At 44.1% G+C, this 18588-nt stretch overlaps 1 protein-coding gene across 1 annotated transcript; it reads left to right on the forward strand.

The window, feature by feature from the left end:
• Positions 1–618: 618 nt before the first annotated feature.
• Positions 619–5359, forward strand: LOC124977518 (WAP four-disulfide core domain protein 6A-like). The gene is made up of 4 exons (XM_047541126.1): positions 619–754; positions 1962–2093; positions 4259–4427; positions 5054–5359. The coding sequence occupies exons 1-4, from the start codon at positions 664–666 to the stop codon at positions 5073–5075; spliced, it is 414 nt and encodes a 137-aa protein (XP_047397082.1). The 5' UTR covers positions 619–663; the 3' UTR covers positions 5076–5359.
• The last annotated feature ends 13229 nt before the right edge of the window (positions 5360–18588 follow it).

The raw sequence follows: 18588 nt of genomic DNA on the forward strand, positions 1-18588 counted from the left end.
GCAAGGTCCTGCCTCAAACTAAAAATTGAAAAGGGCTGGGGATGTAGCTCAGTGGTTAAGCACCCCTGGGTTTACTCCCCAGGACTACAGAGGAAAAAAAAATGGACCCAAGAAAAGAGAGAGGGAGAAAGAAGGGAAGGGAGATAGACACACAGTGGAAGGGAGTTGTTGAAAAGGAAGGGGGAGGGGACTGGAGCAAGGGAAGAACACAAAGAGGGACAGAGAAAGGAAAGAGAAACAGAAAAATAAAACACAAATCGATGCACCAAGAGAAGAATAAAATCAGAAAGAGGAGAACTAGGATACACTCGGCCTCCAAACCATCCCTGGAAAAAGGAAGGTTCTGGAGTTGTTCCTGCCTTCAGCTGGGGGTGTCTGGAATGCCCTGGGCAAGTGCGACCCCCCGCCCCCCCCCCCGCCCCCCGCCATCCAGTGGAACAGAGAGCCTTGGATTGCCAAGTGTTAGGAGCAGCCTATCAAAAGTCCCTTCCCCCAGGGTTGGTATTGTAGGTGCCAGCTGGCCCCACTGATGACCTGGGGGAGGGAGTATGGCTGGCTTGACTCCAGAGTTGCTTCTCGGACTGTGCCAGGCAGCCATCGCTCAGAGGCAGCTCAGGGAGCAGCAGGACCTAGTCTTGGTGCCATACGCCAGCACCTCCTAAAATGAGACTCTTGGGACTTCTACCATTCCTGGTACCATTCATCCTCCTGGGGGGTGTCCAGGAACCTGGGCTGGTGGAGGGGCTCTTTTTCAGTAAGTACTGGGGACACGGTCCCTCTAATGCAGAGAGAGAACTTGATGGGGACAAAGGACAAAGAAGAGTACCACAGAGGAGGAATGCTTTCCCCACTTCAGCCTGGACCCTGGGCAGGAGAGAGGGGAGGTATTTGGAGTCCTTTTTCCAATCCCCTTCCTTCTAGCAAGACACCTCTGTGAAGGCAGGAACCTGTCTGTGGCAGTTCCCCGCCCCCACACCCACTGCATCCCAAGCAGTTCTTCTTGGAGTTGCCTGGACCTCGGCATAAAGTGGACTTGAGGAACTAGATAGCCAGAGGGACTTTCCCCTGAGGACACAACACTCCCTAGCAGCATCCCCACTGACTTCCACATTTCCCCACTGAAGCTCCAAAAAAGTTGCCCCACACCTACGCCCCCACCTGCAAAGGATCCTTGCTTTTGTGGTAAAGTATTGTCTCCCAAAGTCCCTTGTAATATTGAAATATAAAGATTCCCGCATTAGTAGGTAAACATACCGAGCACTGAAAGAGCTGCGGTTGGCAGTGAATTCTCAGGGGCCACATGTGGCCCTGACTCCACTCTTAATAGTTGTGTGACCCCAGATGAGTTCACATAGCCTCCCTATACTTCAAATTCCTGCTTATGAGATGTGATATTAATGGGATTTACCCATGTATTTGGAATGAGGATTAAGGAGAAAAGTTCAGGTGCATAGTAAGTAAGTACTTCATCAATACATTATTATTTTGTCCCAGGCAGCTTGACGATGGTTTTTCAAACTTTGTTACATCTGTCTTTGGAATGACCTCTAGGCAAATGAGAAAAGGAAGGTTCAGAGAGGGTGCCTACCATACCAAGGGTTGTAAGAATTCTAAAGCCCAGCCCTCTGATGCGCAAGTGGAGATCTCAATTGGCAGGAGCTACAGCGCCCCCTAGGGCGCTCCCAGCACAACAAAGACAGTGCCCATAAGAGTCCTCTTCCCAGGAACCTTACAGGTGGTGGGGAGGAGGCTTGGGAGTGGGCTCAGGGATTAGGTGATGAGTCACAGGGTCGGGAATGTGGCTAGTGTTGTGAGAATCCTGAGTCACCTGAGGGTTACTATCCTCCTGGGACAGGAGAAGGGAATCAAGTTTCCTCAACTCTGCGGAGGTGCCCTGGGCCTGGGAAGGGGGAGAGATGCCCACTTCCAGAACTCAAGGGAGCATATCTTCTCCTCTCTAGAGTCGTGTCCCAAAATCAGAGTAAAATGTGAAATCGAAGAGAGGAACCAGTGTACGAGGCACAGGGAGTGCCCAGAGAATATGAAGTGTTGCATGTTCAGCTGTGGAAAGAAATGTTTAGACCTCAGAAAAGGTACCTATGGATCCCCTGAACAACCGCAGCCCTCCCTCTCCCCTCCCTGCCCCTTTCCGCACCTGAACAGTCCTGATGCATCTTCTCCTTGACACAAATTGCCGCAGTGCGGGACTGGGGAGACCTGGACTGTATTTCAGTTCTGCCCCTGTTTTGTATGTAATGTGAGCGATGTAGTTTTCCCTGTCTGGACTTCAGTTTCCCCCTCCATAAGTTACACATGGGTACTGGACCACATGGTCTTCAGGTTCCTCTTTGATGATCTTCTGAAATGCTAAGTAGTCACCAAAGTCCTGTCAGATGCCAACATCGCGTCAGGTTATATGATCACGGTAAGACGGGAGGATGACTGGTATTTCCTGGCATTTGTCCCCAGCCCTCTCTGTCTATACAAATCCAGGTGACTTTCCATGATCACCTTTGACCTCTATACTCTTTCCTCTCTGCCCTATATAATTGGACTCTGAAGAAGTCCATCAAAGACCACACATTCATTTATTCAATCAACAAATATTTATTGGGACCTCTGTCACCCACTTCTCTTGCTTGCTGTGGCCAGAAAGGGCTGGAAAGATTTTTCTAGGATAGGGATCCATGGTTTATGATCTGAAGGATGGGTAAATATGTAGGCAAGAAATGGAGGGAAGACTTTTCCAGGTACAGGTAACAGCATGAGCAGAGATCCTTTGTGAGGAAGCAGCATGCTCAGGCCTCAAAAAGTCAGAAAGCAGAGGAAGCCTGAGAGGACGAGACGAGAAATATGGGGCTGGGTTAGCCAGGAGCCCAGGGGTCGGTCTTGGTCCTAAGAGTGGTGGATCATCTACATTTGAATCCCTTATTATTTACCTAGCTTCACTTTTGTCATCTGCATGGTAGGAGCAGTAAGAGGGACAGCCACATAATATTAAATATTAACACATTTTAAATGCTAAGAACATGACTGACATTTTAATAAATGCTAAAATTGTTTTGATGTGGTCCAGACTGGAATTGCTAAGGACTGTATTTGTACCCCAGAGCACTATGGGCAAAACAATTGCTTATTAAATGCCTCTTTAAGTTCAGGATACATTCGTTTTAACAGTGAATACTCCTATCACATCCTCTCTGTGCCAGATCTGCTCAGAACTGCTGTAGGGAGATGGCCTAAGACACAGTACCCACTAGAAAACCTTAGAGAATATGGGTTCTGAGAGAGACTTTTTTTTTTTTTTTTTTTTTTGCAGGGGTGAGTGCTGGGGATCAAACCCAGGACCTCAGGCAGGCAAGGCAGGCACTCTACCCCTGAGCTATAGCCCAGTCTAGGAAATGGGTTCTGGAGTCCCTCTGGGTAGAACTTTGTCTTGATCCAGTGGATCAATTCTTCTGAAACCAATGTGGAGTAGAGCAGAGAAGTGCGGCAGATCAGTCAGTAACCTTTCCTGACAGTTCTAGAAAAAAAAAATAGTGCTTGAATTAAGAAAATGATAGAAAGGGAGCAAAAGGAGACGTACCTCACTCTCAAAATCATGGAGATCTTAGTTGCTCAGATTTTGAGGAGGTATAACAAAAGAGTCCATGTGGTATTGTCACATCTGCTTCTTACAACAGCCCTGTAAGATGAGCAGGGTAGTATTTTTTTTTTTTTTTTGGATATAGTATCTTTATTTTGTTTATTTATTTTTATGTGGTGCTGAGGATCAAACACAGTGCCTCACACATGCTAGGCAAATGCTCTACCACTGAATCACAACCCCAGACCAGGGTGGCATTTTATATTCCCATCTTTTTATTATTATTATTTTATTGGTTCTTTTTAGTTATACATGCCAGTAGAATCCATTTTGATATACTTATACAAGCATGGAATATATCTTGTTCTAATTCAGACCCCAGTCCCTCTCCTTGCCCTTCCATTTCCCTACCCTCTGTTCGCTTCCCTCTGTTGATCTGTCTGCCATTTACCCATAGTTATCTTTTTTAATTAATTTCTGTGGATGTACAGGAAGTCAAGGACCAGAGAGGTTAAAGTGAGTGCTCAAAGTTCACACTGAATTGGGAGCAGAATCCTGAGACAAATATGCTTCTCAGTAAGGACAAGGGGAGCAGTGGTCAGAGGTAGGTGGAGGTGGACATTGTCCAAGGAGACAGCATCCAAACAGCTCTGCTCTGTGATCTCCCTGCAGACGTATGCAGTATGCCAAAGGAAACTGGCCCCTGCATGGCCTTTCTCCCACGCTGGTGGTTCAATAAAGAAACTGAGATGTGCTCCAAATTCATCTATGGCGGTTGCCAAGGGAACAATAACAACTTTCAGACTGAAGCTATCTGCATGGTTGTCTGCCAAAAAAATATGTAAGTCCCAGAGGTCTCAGGCTTCATGCTCAACCGGGCCTCACTGAGAGAGCTGGGTGTTGGTCCATTCCAAGACCGCAGCAGGCCTGGGGCCGACAGTTCCCATCAGGAGATAAGGGTGCATCTTGTGGGAGGGTGAGTAGAAGGATGATTTGAGAAAAAGGATAGGAAGGAGCCAGTAGGCAAAGGGAAATTGTCACATATGAGGTGAGGAAGGGATACAGAGAGGATGGAAGTGGAGGAGCGTCCCAGACCAAGTCAGACGAGAGTCTAGCACTGGGTGTCATTCGGGACCCAATCACGACAGTCTTGACTTCTCATCAAAACTTGTCACAACTTCCCTTCCTTTGAAAGATGACTGAAGGCCAAAGCAACCTGATGTCCTTTCTTGGCCAGACCAAGACACTTTGGAGGCACTTAGGGTTGTCATTAATTATTTTATTACTCTGTGACATAAACAGACATAAATTGGGACTCTGCTGGGCAAATCAGGAACACATGATCACTCTGTGGGCCCCCAAACTTAACTCACTTTGGTTTTCACTTCCTGCCAAAAAATGTAAAAATGATCACATCTCCTTTTTTCCATTTCCAAGCATCTCACCCTTTTATCTGCTGTCTTGCAGACACAAATTCCTGATAGGATAAGGAGGAGCTGAAGCCATCTTGGGGCTTGCTTTGCAATCCAGGACTCTCTCCATATGTGCCTGACCAAAGCTCCATATTGGCTTCCACTGGTCACCTTCTGCCACTCCAATGTTGGCTGCTCCAAAAACTGAACCCCAGGATTTCCTTACTCCTTTTCTCTACTTGACTTCACCTCAAACATGGCGGCCTTCACCACATGGGCCTTCCTCAGTGTGAGACCCTATTTCTTCAACTTTCAGGATCCCCATTTATTGCCGTGAAGCCTCCAGTTTCCCCTAATAAAGTGCTCTGAGTCCCAGTAGCCTGATTCTGAATGATTCCCATTGCAATATGCAGGTATTCACGTATATTCCCATCTCCTTATATGCAGTTTTCAGAGAACAAGAGGTTATTGGGTTTCCCAGTATCAACAAGGAAGGAGAGAGGAGAATGAAAAGCTGAAAAACAAAACTGATGACACAGTCACCCTGGTCAAATTGTCATAAGATGCTTAAGAACAGCCTGAGAAGATCTGGGTTTTGTATGATCTACAACTGATACACAAAAATACCACAAATTGCACACAAAGTCCATAGAAATTAATTATTTATTAATGTTTTACATTTATGATATTAATTTTGCAAAACTCAATTTCTATAGAGAGCTTGGAAAAATAATTCAATCTTTCATTCAACACCACTGATCAAACATGGTTATATTTTTAGTCTGATGATAGTTGGGATGCATAAACCCTGTGTCTGGCAAAGCCACCTTTAATATTTGTAGTTTTATTTACAGGCTTGTGTCTGAAAGCACAGGAATCTTAATAAATTCTCTTTTGTATAATCCCATCAAAAAGAAAATATTCATGGTAGAATACTAAATTAGCAAGGATGCCTCTTACTAGTAAAGAACTTCTGACCGGGCTTCCGTTAAGAACTGATATTTTTTTCGTTTATCATTTTATGTAACTGATATTTGGAAGAACTTTCCAGATACTTTCAAAATTTGTTTCTCCTCACTACTCACAGACTTCCAGGGCTAGGTACATTCATACTCCAATGCATACTCAAAGCTCTGGGACATAGTGTCATGATGTCAAGGGACAATAGGAGTACTCTTTGAGGCCATTCCAACACCACCTGGCCCAGAAGAAGTGTGACAGGGAACTGGAGTGGGGAGTAAGGTGGCCTGGTTGGTGATAGCTAGAATATCTTATTTCTACAGATGTCATAAATCATGTGACCATGTCCATATATATCTAGAGCCACTCTCAGACTCTTAAAAGGGGCCTGATCAAGTGCAGAACCCTGAGGTTTGAGCTCCATCCATGTCATGGCAGTCTATCTCTGAAAGGACTCGTAGGCTTGTTTTCTGGGGCTTCAGTAAAGGGGGTGGTTTCACAGTGTGGTGTAGAAACTCCACAATGGTCACTGATCATGTCTGAAAATGCCAGTAGACATCACATTGGAGCCACTTGGGAGGGGGATGGGAAGCCTCCAGATCTGGTAAATTGCTGTCCCTAAGGAGGGCCCAGATAGGGTGGGGTGGAGGGATGCTCCTCTGAGGACACGTGTCCCATCTGTGTGATGAAGGTGATGGGTTGATGATGTTAAAGGGGACTTAGAAGTTTGAGAAACTGTGACAGCAGAGAAATTTTGCCAAATCTGATAAGCTCCTGCTGCTTGGTGTTCACCCATCCCTGGGCACCCTTCAGTCCCTGATTGGAGTTGACACACATGAATGACTAGAATAAACTGCTCTGTCCCAGGAGCCTACGCACCAAAAGGTCCTTCAAAATGGCCAGAGTGCCCTGTGGTTGATAGTATCTGCTCACCTGCTCTGCTCAGGGGTGAACTCTGAACCCCCGCCGTACAGGACACCTCAGTGGATCTAGAAGGTCCTGGGTTCTTGAATACTGACTGTTGGGTTGTTACTCTGCCCTTTAGACCCCATAAGACACCTCAAGTGGACTCTGGAGGTGTTTCCCAAAGTACTATGCAGACCCTGGACCCCTCATCTTCCTTTCCTACTTCTCTCTTCAAAACTGCCTCCAAAACCAGAAATGCCAAGGGGAAGCTTAGATGGTTTAGAAATTCAAGGTATGTCTGAGCTGAGAGGCCTGGAGAACTCCACCAGTTCCAGTACAACCTCTAATGGAGAATGGACTTGTCTGTGAACGCAGAACATTGGTAGCAAAACTGGAGCTAACATCCAGATCTGAAGAGTGGCTAGGTGTTGTCAGATCCGGCAACCAGGATGTGGAAATCAGGGCTATTTGTCATCTTGCTTTTTAATATTCAACATCTAAATCTCATTCCTGTGGTTGAAGGATTCCCTGCTGGGGGAGCATTTCACTGTAAGAGCTGAAAGGGCCAGGCTCTTGGTCAGGGTCTAGTAAGGAACACAGAACATACACCAAGCATTCCAAACAGAAAGGAGTCAATACTGAGAACCAGTTGCATGAGTACTGGGAGGGTGAAAGGGAAAGGAGGAGCAGCTGAGTCACCCATCACTCCTAGATTTGGGAGAATAAGAGATTATTACTGGGAGAATCTAGAACTTTATAGAGGAGACCAAGGTACAGCTGGTGCTGAGACCTCTGGGGAGGACAGAGGCAGGAGCTATTTGGCTGAACCCTCCTCCTCTAATGTGCTACACCTGGCATTCAGACCTCTGAGGACTCAAATGGTACTTGGTTCCCCTTGCGGGGAGGTACTAGTATCTTTGGCAGGGGTGGAGGGTTGCAGTGCAACTGGTTTGGAGAGTGCCCAAAGGATCCAGAGACTGTAGGTGTAACAATTTTCTGCTGCTGGACAGAAATTGGGAGGAGCCAGAAACCAGATGAAAGTCCCTTGTCCCCTTATTTCACCTGTCAATGTCTTCTTGGTGGTTTCCATTCAGAGTCCAACTTGAAGCAAACTAGGAAAAGATAAAGGAGAAACCCATTGTGCCGAGTCCCATTCCCGGCACTGTGAAAAAAGACTATAGAAGGATGGGCTTGGAGCTGAGATGCAGTAGATAAGTAACCAGCATGTTAGCTTTCCCAGCCTCCCTTGCAGCTAGGAATTGGGCACTCGACTTAGGCTGTCAATCAGACACCCTGAGACAGTAAATTGAAACCTAGTGAGGAAAAGCAGCAGAGACATTGGAGAATTCATTCTGATGGCAGCAGCAACAGCAGGCAGTCTCCTTCTGTTTCCAGGGAGCAGCAGTAGCAGAGATGGTGGTGATGGCATCAGTAGTATAAGATGGGTACCCACTGCCCCGTGTCCTGTTACTGTGGCCCTGGGCAAACAGCCTTCCTCATTTCCACCCATTCTCCATTCTCCTCATTTTCTAATCTTTTCCAGACTTGCTAGTGATTCTATAAGTTACCCCAGTTTTTAAAAAATAAATTTCCTTTGTTTAAAATAACCAGAGTTGCATTTGTGTGGAGAAACCCTGACTGCTATTGTGGGAATGGCACCTGTCACCTGAAGGGACTCAGGTTAAAATCCCAATGACTTGGAACTTGTCATTTCTTGCATCAGAAAGAAAAAAAAAAAAAAAAAAAAAAAAAAAAACAGATAGATTAATGTATGGATAGAGATGCATAGATGGATAAGCAAATAATAAAGCAATTGCAAAGGAGGACTCCCATGATGACCCACTGGGAGGTCCTGAGCAGAAGCGGACCTTCCTAATTGTCTCTAATCAAGGCAAGGGGGTCAGGCATTTGACCAGTTACTGGATGTCGGTGAAATGGCTCTCTTTGACCAAGGTCAGTTCCCACAGAGAAACTCACTTGTGAGCCTTCAGTGGCCAACAGTCCCAGCAACTGGGGGAATGAGCGCCTCAGTCCTGAAGGGGAATCTGAGTGATGCCCCCTGGGACCCACATGACATTACACACTTTTGTAGGTATTAGATCCGGGAGTTTCTGAACCCTATCCAACTTCTTATTCTCTGAAAGGGTTCCCCACTTTTGGAGAAAAATGAGAGCAAAATATGAAACAAAGTCCTGCTGTGAAATACATGGGCAAGATTTTTTGATTAAAATGGGGTTTATCACCCGGCTTATGCTCTCAGCTCCCACCCCATCTGAATTTGACATGTTTGGGCACGAGTGCTTGTGGGGAAAGAGAGATGGCCAATCTTCAGAGTAGGTGACAATTCAAATGCAGATAAGAATTCCTCATCCAAACAGGACATTTCTGAGAGAATAGGAAGGTGCTGTTAATAATGGCAGCAGACCATGGGTTTAGGATGTGTAGTCACCCTAGTTATTGTTAGCTAACTTGCTCATCCAATTGCAAACTGTGGGGAAATGAGAGGAGCAGTTCTGTTCTTAGGTGTGTGGCAGGCAGCCCGAGAAGTGCTGAGTATGGATACCCATCTTAAAGTCACAACAGAGAGCAGCCACATGCACACAAGTACACATGGGTATGCGCACACATACCTGTGTGTACACATCTCACCTCCAGAAAGTAATGGAATCGCTTGTATTTGAGGAAGAGGCTCATTAGAGGATAAATGTATCCTAGATACTTGTCCCAGGGAAGGACTTCCAGTAATGGTGACCTAAAAAGGCCGAGTATTTCCTCACTACAGAAATCAAGTGTAAAGCTGAATAAAATCATCCAAAACAAATCAAGACACTGGAAATTTACCAAAATAAAACAACAAATTATGAAGCATTTATTCTTGCAAGACAGAGTTTCAGTTCCAAGAAGCTTAATGAACCCCATGTAGATTAAACATAAAGAAAACCACGCCTAGACACATTAGAGTCAAACTTATGAAAAACAAATAAATATTTGAAAAAAACTACAGAAAAATGACTCATTATTCACAGATGATCCATAATAGAATTAACAGTTCAGTTTTCATCATAAACAAATGAAAATAAGAAAGCATTGAAAAACAATGTCAACATGCTGAAAGAAAAAAACTATCAAAGAATAATTCTATCCTTCAAAGCAATAATTATACATACAATAGCTAATGTCTATAACAAATGAAGATCTCTCAAAATTCAATAGTACACAAATAATTCAATTAGAAAATGGGTAAATGACCTGAACAGACATTTTGTCTAGAAGGAGATTTATATTAAAAACACATGAAAAGACATTTGACATTATTGAACATTTGTGAGATGTGAATTAAAATCACAATGAGATATCACTATACACAATACATCAAAATGTCTAAAATTTTTTTAAAAGGGGGACAATAACAACAAATGATGACAAGGATTCAGAGAAACCAGATCACTCCTGCATTGCTGTTAGGAATGTAAAATGGTACAACCCCAGAAAACATTTCTTATAAAGCCAAATATTCAATTATCATACAACCCAGCAATTTCACTCCTAGGCATTTATCAGAGAAATGAAAATGAGCGTTCACATGAAGACCTCATAACAGCATTATTCATAATAACCAAAAACTGAAAAGAGCCCAGATGTCCTTCAACAGATGAATGATTAAACAAAACTCAGGAGTATCCTGAACCACTACCCAAAAATACAGAGGAATGAGCTCCTGATGGATGTAGGAAGTTGGATGAATTCCCATAGAATTGTACTGGGGAAAAAGCCATTCTCAAAAGGTTAAGTACATGGGATTCAATTCATATAAAATTTTTGAATGATAAAATTTTGAAAACAGCATAGGTTGGTGGTTGCCAGGCACTATGATCTGGAGCAGGAGATGGGGGCGCGGAGGAGAGGATCGTGGAACAAAAGGGCAATTGGCAGTCCCTGCAGGACCTGTCCCGTGTCTGACATGTGGTGGTACATGCACAAGTTCACACAGGTGATAAGCTCTACTAGAACTAGGTACTTACATGCACACACACACACACACACACACACACACACACACACACACAAGAGACCAGGTAAAACTGGGGAAATCTGAATGAGAACAGTGGATGATTTCAATGTCAGTATCCCAACTCTGATATTGATTCACAAAAGAGTATCATTGGGGGAAACTGGATAAAAAATGCAAGGGATGTCTGCACTGTTTCTTACAACTGCATGCGAATCGACAATTATTTCAATAAAAATTCCAGCCAAAGAAAACAAACTTCTCCATATCGACAAAAATCCATTTCTCTCAGACCAGACCAGGCTGAAATTACCAGGTGGTAATTTGGATTCACAGGAAAGAATAAAGAAACCAGAAACGGTAAATATATGGGTAAATACAAAAGTGTACGTGTGTATGGTTTTCTCTTGATTTCTTTTAAAAGGATAATATTTTTGAAGCACTTGTATTGTTAGGTTTTTAACATACATAAATATAATGTATATGATGGTAAAGCCCAGAGTAGGGAAGAGGAGAGAGGTATACAGGGGCAAAGTTACTATATTTTACTGGAGTTAAGTCAAAGTACACACCCAATTCTACCCCTAGGCGTTGCTCTATATGTTGTTGGTTTCTTTCCTCGTCTTCTACCAGACTCCATTTCTAGAAGGAATAAAGACCAAAACTGGACATGAGCTAGTTAGCAGAGAATCCAGTGAATCCAGTCTGCCTGGGATATGAAGTGACAGAGGGCATTGGTCACACTGTGGGACAAAAAGCCTTGCAGGGAAGGGCCTGGAAGGACTGGGTATTATGATACCAAGACTTGAGTCTGAGAAACTTTGAGTTAAATCTCAGTCAGGTCACCAGTAAACTAAATAAATTTGTATCAGAACTTCCCCGGGTCTTGGTTTGCTCATCTGCAAAATAAGCAAAACAGTAAAACTGTGCTCTACAGTGTTCCTCAAGATCACTGAAGGTGACTTATGTAACCTGCAGAACATACTGCTCAGTATGTACAAGATGTTCCATAAACAATCAGATGAGTATTGCTATCAGTGCACATGACAGATGCCACTTTATGTGACAACTGAGATGCAAACCCCCAAGGTCACAGCTGCCAGGGAAAGGGTCAATCTGAGCCCCCACAGTAGAAATTGCCCATATTTTATGTTCAGGGTCCTGAGTTCTACAGACATTTTCTGCCCTACTCTACAGTACCTATTTGCATTCAAGCTATTAGTCATAGAATGCTAAAAATTATTCTCTGCTAAAAATTCCACTTGAATTTTTGAAAGCATAAATTGAATCTATTCTTAAAGTGGCCAGCCCTATTTTTCCTCTCTGGACATTTATTTTATCTTATTTTTATTTCATTTCATTTTGATGTTGAGGATTAAACCCAGGGGTGCTGTACCTCTGAGCTACATCCTCATCTCTTTGTACTTTATTTTGAGACAAGGTCTTAGTAAGTTGCCCAGGTTGACCTGGAATTTGAGAACCTGTCTTCTCAACGTTCCGAGTAGCTGGAATTACAAGTGTGCACCACCATGTCTGACTGGACGTATATTTTAAACGTATATAAGATAAAAAGAAAAACAGACACTATTGACATGTGTGAGGTTATGATAACTATATTAGTTCTATGTACAAAGCATGGCTCCTTCCTACAACTCGTTCTCCTGCTTGATAAGATGAGGACGACAATAATATCTGTCCAAGGACTTTTCCTGAGAATTTACTTAGGCAAAGCAGAAAACTGCCTGACATCTAGCAGGTGCACATATCATGACAGTTCCCTTTCTCCTCCTAGAAAAGGGAAAGGCTAAGTAGAGGTTAGGATCCAAATGGGGAAATTATTCTTTTTTAAAATACTTTTTTAGTTGTCAACAGACCTTGATTTTATGTATATGCAGTGCTGAGAATTGAACCCAGTGCCTCACACATGCTAGGCAAGCACTCTACCACTGAGCCACAACCCTGGCCCCGGAAATGATTCTTTAAAATCCCACCTTCATTTGCTTCTCCCAACCCTACACCACCATCCATGGGTTGCAATCAAAACTCAGTATCTTTACACACATACCATGCATGTGGTTGACATAGGGTGAAACTCCTTCTGTAAGCACAAGGTAACTAGCAAGATGTGCCTCTAGCTTCTGTATGTACTTTTTTTTTTTTTTTTTTTTTTTTGTGGTGCTGGGGATCGAACCCAGGGCCTTGTGCTTGCAAGGCAAGCACTCTACCGACAGAGCTATCTCCCCAGCCCTGTATGTACTTTTTAAAAATTATTACTCATTGTACACAAATGGGGTACAACTTTCATTTCTCTGGTTGTACATGAAGAGTCACACCATTCGTGTAATCATACATGCACATTTGATGTTTGTCTCATTCTATCTTTTCCCCACCCCACCCTCTCCCCACCCCTCATTTTCCTCTACACAATCCTTCCTTCCTCCATTCTTGCCTTAACCTCCCCCCACCCCCCATTATGTATCATCATCCACTTATCAAGAAAGCATTCGGCCTTTGATTTTTGGGGATCGGCTTATTTCACTTAGCATGATATTAAGTGTTACACTTGGCCTCCACCTTCTGGAATGACAAAGACACTGCCACCAGATCATCTTGGAAAGCCTACGTCACTGAGTCATGATGACAGTGTTCCCAGGGAAACCTGGGTACACAACGCCTGCTTTTCAAAGGTTGGTTTGTCCCAAACCCACTTGCCAGGCTCATTTGACTAAATAAGTACAGGCACCCCTCATCAAGCACTGCCGCCTGCTGTCCTGAGCCCTTATCACACTGTTAAGGACAAAAATAATTTTTTCTTTGATGCTGAGGACCAAATCCAGGGCCTCATGCATGTTAAGCAACCACTATACCATGGAGCTACATTCCAAACTCAGCAATGGAAATATTTCATATTTTAAAAATTTTTTAGATGTTCATAGACCTTTATTTTATTCATTTATTTACATGTGGTGCTGAGAATCAAGCCCAGTGCCTCACACATACTAGGTAAGCACTGAATTACAATCCCAGCCCCAATATTTTATATTTTAAAAAGGTATTTATACCCATAACTCTTCTGCGGGGTTTCCTAACAGTGGCACATTTAACATTTGAGCGATAACTCTTTGTTGGAGGTGGGTGCCCTGGGCATTGTGGGATGTTTAGGAGGATCCCTCCTTCTACCCACTAGTACAGATAGGCGCTCCTCATTTCCAGTTTGTGACCATCTAAAATGTCTCTAGACATTGCACATGCCCCTAGGCTGAATAGTGTGCTAAAGGCAGCTTTTCGCTTCCCTAGCTGCTCCAGAAGAGAGAGCTTGGTGGTGAGCTCCCACCAAGAAGCACCAGTAGGCACCCCTGCCTTTCCTCTGCCTGATTAGCGGTTGCCAGTCAACTCACTCCCGAGAGGCCACCTTCTGCCACTGTTTTGTTTTCTGATGAACAGACTAGACCATCCAAGAGGATAAGGATGGAAATACTAGGATGATTCTGGTGAGCCCACCAAAGTGCAAAAACATGTTCACATGTAGGCTACATATGACAAGAGACTTGACCAGCAAGCACATGGACTGTAGTTGGAAGATGCAGTGGCCAAGGAGTGAGCATTGTGGCTTCAGGGGATTTAATGTGCAAAGATGGGAACACATTGCTACAGGGATCGAGTCTGGAGCTGACCGAGGCAGCACTCTCAGCTCCAAAAAGGCTGAACATGCTCACAAACGGCATGAACCCGCGCATGAACCCATAAGGTACGAAGCATTTGACTATTCATTGGACTTTTGTGCCAATTCTAGGAATTATACTACTAGCATAATTAACTGAATTTAGAGATAAGAAAAACCGAGGCTCAAAGAAGATAAATGACTAGTCCAAGGTCAAGAATAACCAGACTTGAATCAACTGAGGTGTCCATCAGAGGCCGACTGGATAAAGAAAACATGGAAGCACAATGAGTACTATTTAGTTTTTGAAAAGAAAGACATCCTGCCATTTGTGACAACATAGATGAACCAAGGGAAATAAGAGGGGCACAGAATGACAAATACTACATGATCTCACTTATATGTGGAATCTAAAAGAGCTGAACTCATAAAAGCAGCAAGTACAATGGTGGTTACCAGGTTGGAGAAACATTGGTCACAGGATACAAATTGTCAGCCAGATGAGAGAAACAAACTGTGGAGATCTGTTATACAACATGGTGACTATAATTAGTGATGATGTATTCTATACTTAAACACTACCAAGAGAATAGATTTTAAGTGTTCTCACCACACATACCCACACACCCTGACACACGCACTGCACACAAAGTGCTATAGGTATGTGAGATAACGCATATGTTAAGTAGCTTAACAGTGTACACCTTTTTCAAAACATCATGTTGTACACCATAAATATACCAAACTTTTGTCAATTAAAAATAAATGAGGACTGGGGATTTAACTCAGTTACAGAGTGCTTGTGCTAGCTTGCCTGGGTTCAATCTCCAATACTTCAAAAATAAGTAAGTATGTAAATAAAAGAAATATGATAGGATGATTGATTTAAAAAAAAAAAGAGTAACTGAATTCAAGCACAGCTGTAGACTTCAGATCCAAGGCTCATTAAATCCCACGAACGCATGCCAACTTTGTCTTTTAAAAACAAAATTAGATCCAGGCAAGGAGACAGGAGGGAAATGTGCTGGACTTAGGACTGTATGTGTTTCTAGACAGAAAGAAACTCTGAACCACCCAAAGCCGGGCCCACATTGAGCTATTGACATTTCCTTTTAAATATACTAAGTCTGCTCTTTTTCCAAGGCGGTAGCCTTTTCTGACCTCATACAATGCATGCTGTCGCCGTAATTCCTTTGGAGCACCCAGCTAGCACAGAGGTTGCACCTGACACTATGCCCAGTGCATTGTGGGTACTTGATGAATGTTTGCTGATTGAAGGAGAGACACAAAAGCAGATTTGGGTCTCAGGCATGGTTCTGAAACTTGCTATCCATGGTCAGAGAAGTGCAACCGCTCCTCATCTACAAAATATTGGTCAATTTTCCTTTGCTATAGCAAAATACCCAAGTCTGTGTAACTTCTTCTCTCTTTTCTTGTACTGAGGATTAAACCCAGGGGTGCTCTACCACTGAGATACATTCCCAACCCTTTTTACTTTTGTTTTGAGACAGGGTCTTGCCAAGTTGCCCAGGCTGACCTCCAACTTGTGATCCTCCTGCCTCTGTCTGCCGAGTCTCTGGGATTACCGGTGTGCACCACTGTGCCCAGCTGTGAAGCTCCTTTTAAAAGAGGTTTATTTTAGTTCATAATTTTGGAGGCTGGAGTCCTGCAAGATGAGGTGGCCCTCTCAGCGTGTCCTCTGGTGAGGCCCTCCTGGCTGAATCCCAATATGGCAGTGGCATCATGGCAGAAGCACATGTGAGAGGGAAAGATGACCCGGTGAGAGGGAACTGGAGCAACTTAGGGGCCAGGCTTCCTGTCTCCACAACAACCTGCTCTCAAGGGAACTAACTGGGGTCTCATGAGAGAGTCATTAACCCCTTCCAAGAGCAGCACCCAGTGACCCCATCACTTTAACTCGGCTCTGTCTGTTAAGGCTCCACCCCCTCCCACATCACCATGCTGGGGACCATGTTGAACCCCCAGACAACACACTCAACCCATATCCAAACCATAGCATGGGGTTCCTAAGTCTTGAGGGGTTTCTGTGTGGATTCAAGAGATAGACAAAGTATAAATCATATTTTAATTTAAAAAAACACACATACACACACACAAATAAGAAATAAAGAGTGTTTTACATGATGCCAGGGAAAGTAAAAGCATTTGATGCATGTTTTCAAAATTTTAAAAGGGTTTTTCACCCTGTAGCAAATTGACCTTGGTGACCAGATCAGATAGGTCAGGAGGAGAAAAGAAGAACCGAGCTTTAGACACTCTGTTCCAAAGGCAGCTACCCACCCCCCCACACACACACTCCACCCCCGTGAGTAGCAGGAGTTAGGAGTGAATGAGCAGAATATGGGGTCATCCCCAGCCCCTGTATAGTCCCCTTTCTCCCTAAAAAGGCAGCCCTGGGCTGGGCCACTTTGAGCAAAACCATGGACTTCCAGACTTCTTTCTTATTTCTCCCACTTCTCACCTTCCAAGAGATTCAATCTCAATCTGAAACAGGTCAGTGTGGAACGTGGGATCTCAAAGAATAGACCAGGACTAGAGCAGAGGCAAAGTGCACTTCTCTTCTCACAGGATTAAGGCCAATTCACTTAAATATACATGGAGTGCATGTTACGTGTCAGCCACTGTCCTAGGTGCTGGGGTTAAGGCTGGAGTCGAAGGCCCTGCCTTTGCAGAATTCATAGTCTAGTGGGAGAGATACGTGTAGTATGGAATATAGATAATAGCATGCTAAATGATAAAGTGTTGGAGAAAAGAGAAAAAAGTACATCAGGGAAAGGGAGCGTCAAAGTCTGGGCTTGTGGTGGCCCAAATTTAAGAGATTTGGTCAAAATAGAAAGCTTACAGGAAGGGGCTCCGTCCTGCTTCTCCATGATCCTTCAGTCTTGCAGAAGCGGGATGAGACGTAGCTGAAGTTTTCTCTGCCTGGGCTGCGGCCTGAAACGCTGTCACAGAGAGGAAGGGTAGAATCCCTGCGAACCTGTGCAGCTGGTCTATGCTGGGTTTGATTTGGGTTCCCACCCCTTCCCTGCAGGATGTCAGGGCAGGCACTTGACCTCTCTGACCTTAGTTTCTTCATGTAACGTTGGAAGTCTTAATAGCTGCTGTCAAGAGTAAATACAAGGATAAAACCACTCAGATGGTGACAGAAGGAAACTCTGGCACTCCTCAGAGGAGCTCCTAGTTATTCTCTGTTAACAAATATTTACTGACAACTAAGAGCCAGGCCCGCATGAGGCAGTAGGACTGCAGAAACAGCCCAATGACATGCCTGTGCTCAGGGGTTTTCTTGGTTAGGAAAGCACCTAAGAACAGTCACCAGTTAGCAGTGATTTTCATTGGTTATCTCTAATCCCTCAATAAGCCTAAAATGGGGATATTAGACACCCATTTTACAGTGAAGGAAAATGAACATCCAAGAGATCAGTCATTTGTCCACAGTCACTCATCTAGAAAGTTACCGAGTCAAGTCTAAACCCTCCTCTCAGGTTCAAAACCTGCCCTTTCCCCTGGGGCTATCTATTCTAGAACTGACTTTGAGACAAGAGACAGAAACCTGATGGATCTCACTCTAGAAAATATGATCTTGAAAGGTACTAGGAGATGCGAAGTTCGACTCCTTAACGTTACCCACGAATAAACAGACTCTTGAGTGGAAATCTCCAGTACGAGATCTGCCCCAACTGGCGATGTGATTTGGAAAAGTAACTTGGGCCCTTGGCTATCTCAGTTTTACAGGGTGTGAAAAGTGAAGTATGAGCTAGAATAAAACCAAATGGGTTGGCTGGGGTTGTAGCTCAGTTGGTAGAGGGCTTGCCTTCCACGCACAAGGCCCTGGGTACAATCCCCAGCACCGCAAAAAACAAGGCACTACTTCTGGCAACTTCTAAAAGCGGAATCTTCAACTTCTGTGGACTGGAAGGAGCGGGACCGAGCCCAGCTGCTGTGGGCTGTCACACCATCGTGCTCTGCGTCACCTTGGCGCCTGACAAATGGGTTCAGACAAGGGGAAGGGTTTGGCTGCCCTCAACTGCTT

This window comes from Sciurus carolinensis, chromosome 2 (assembly GCF_902686445.1).
Source record: "Sciurus carolinensis chromosome 2, mSciCar1.2, whole genome shotgun sequence".
NCBI classification, from domain to species: Eukaryota; Metazoa; Chordata; class Mammalia; order Rodentia; family Sciuridae; genus Sciurus; species Sciurus carolinensis.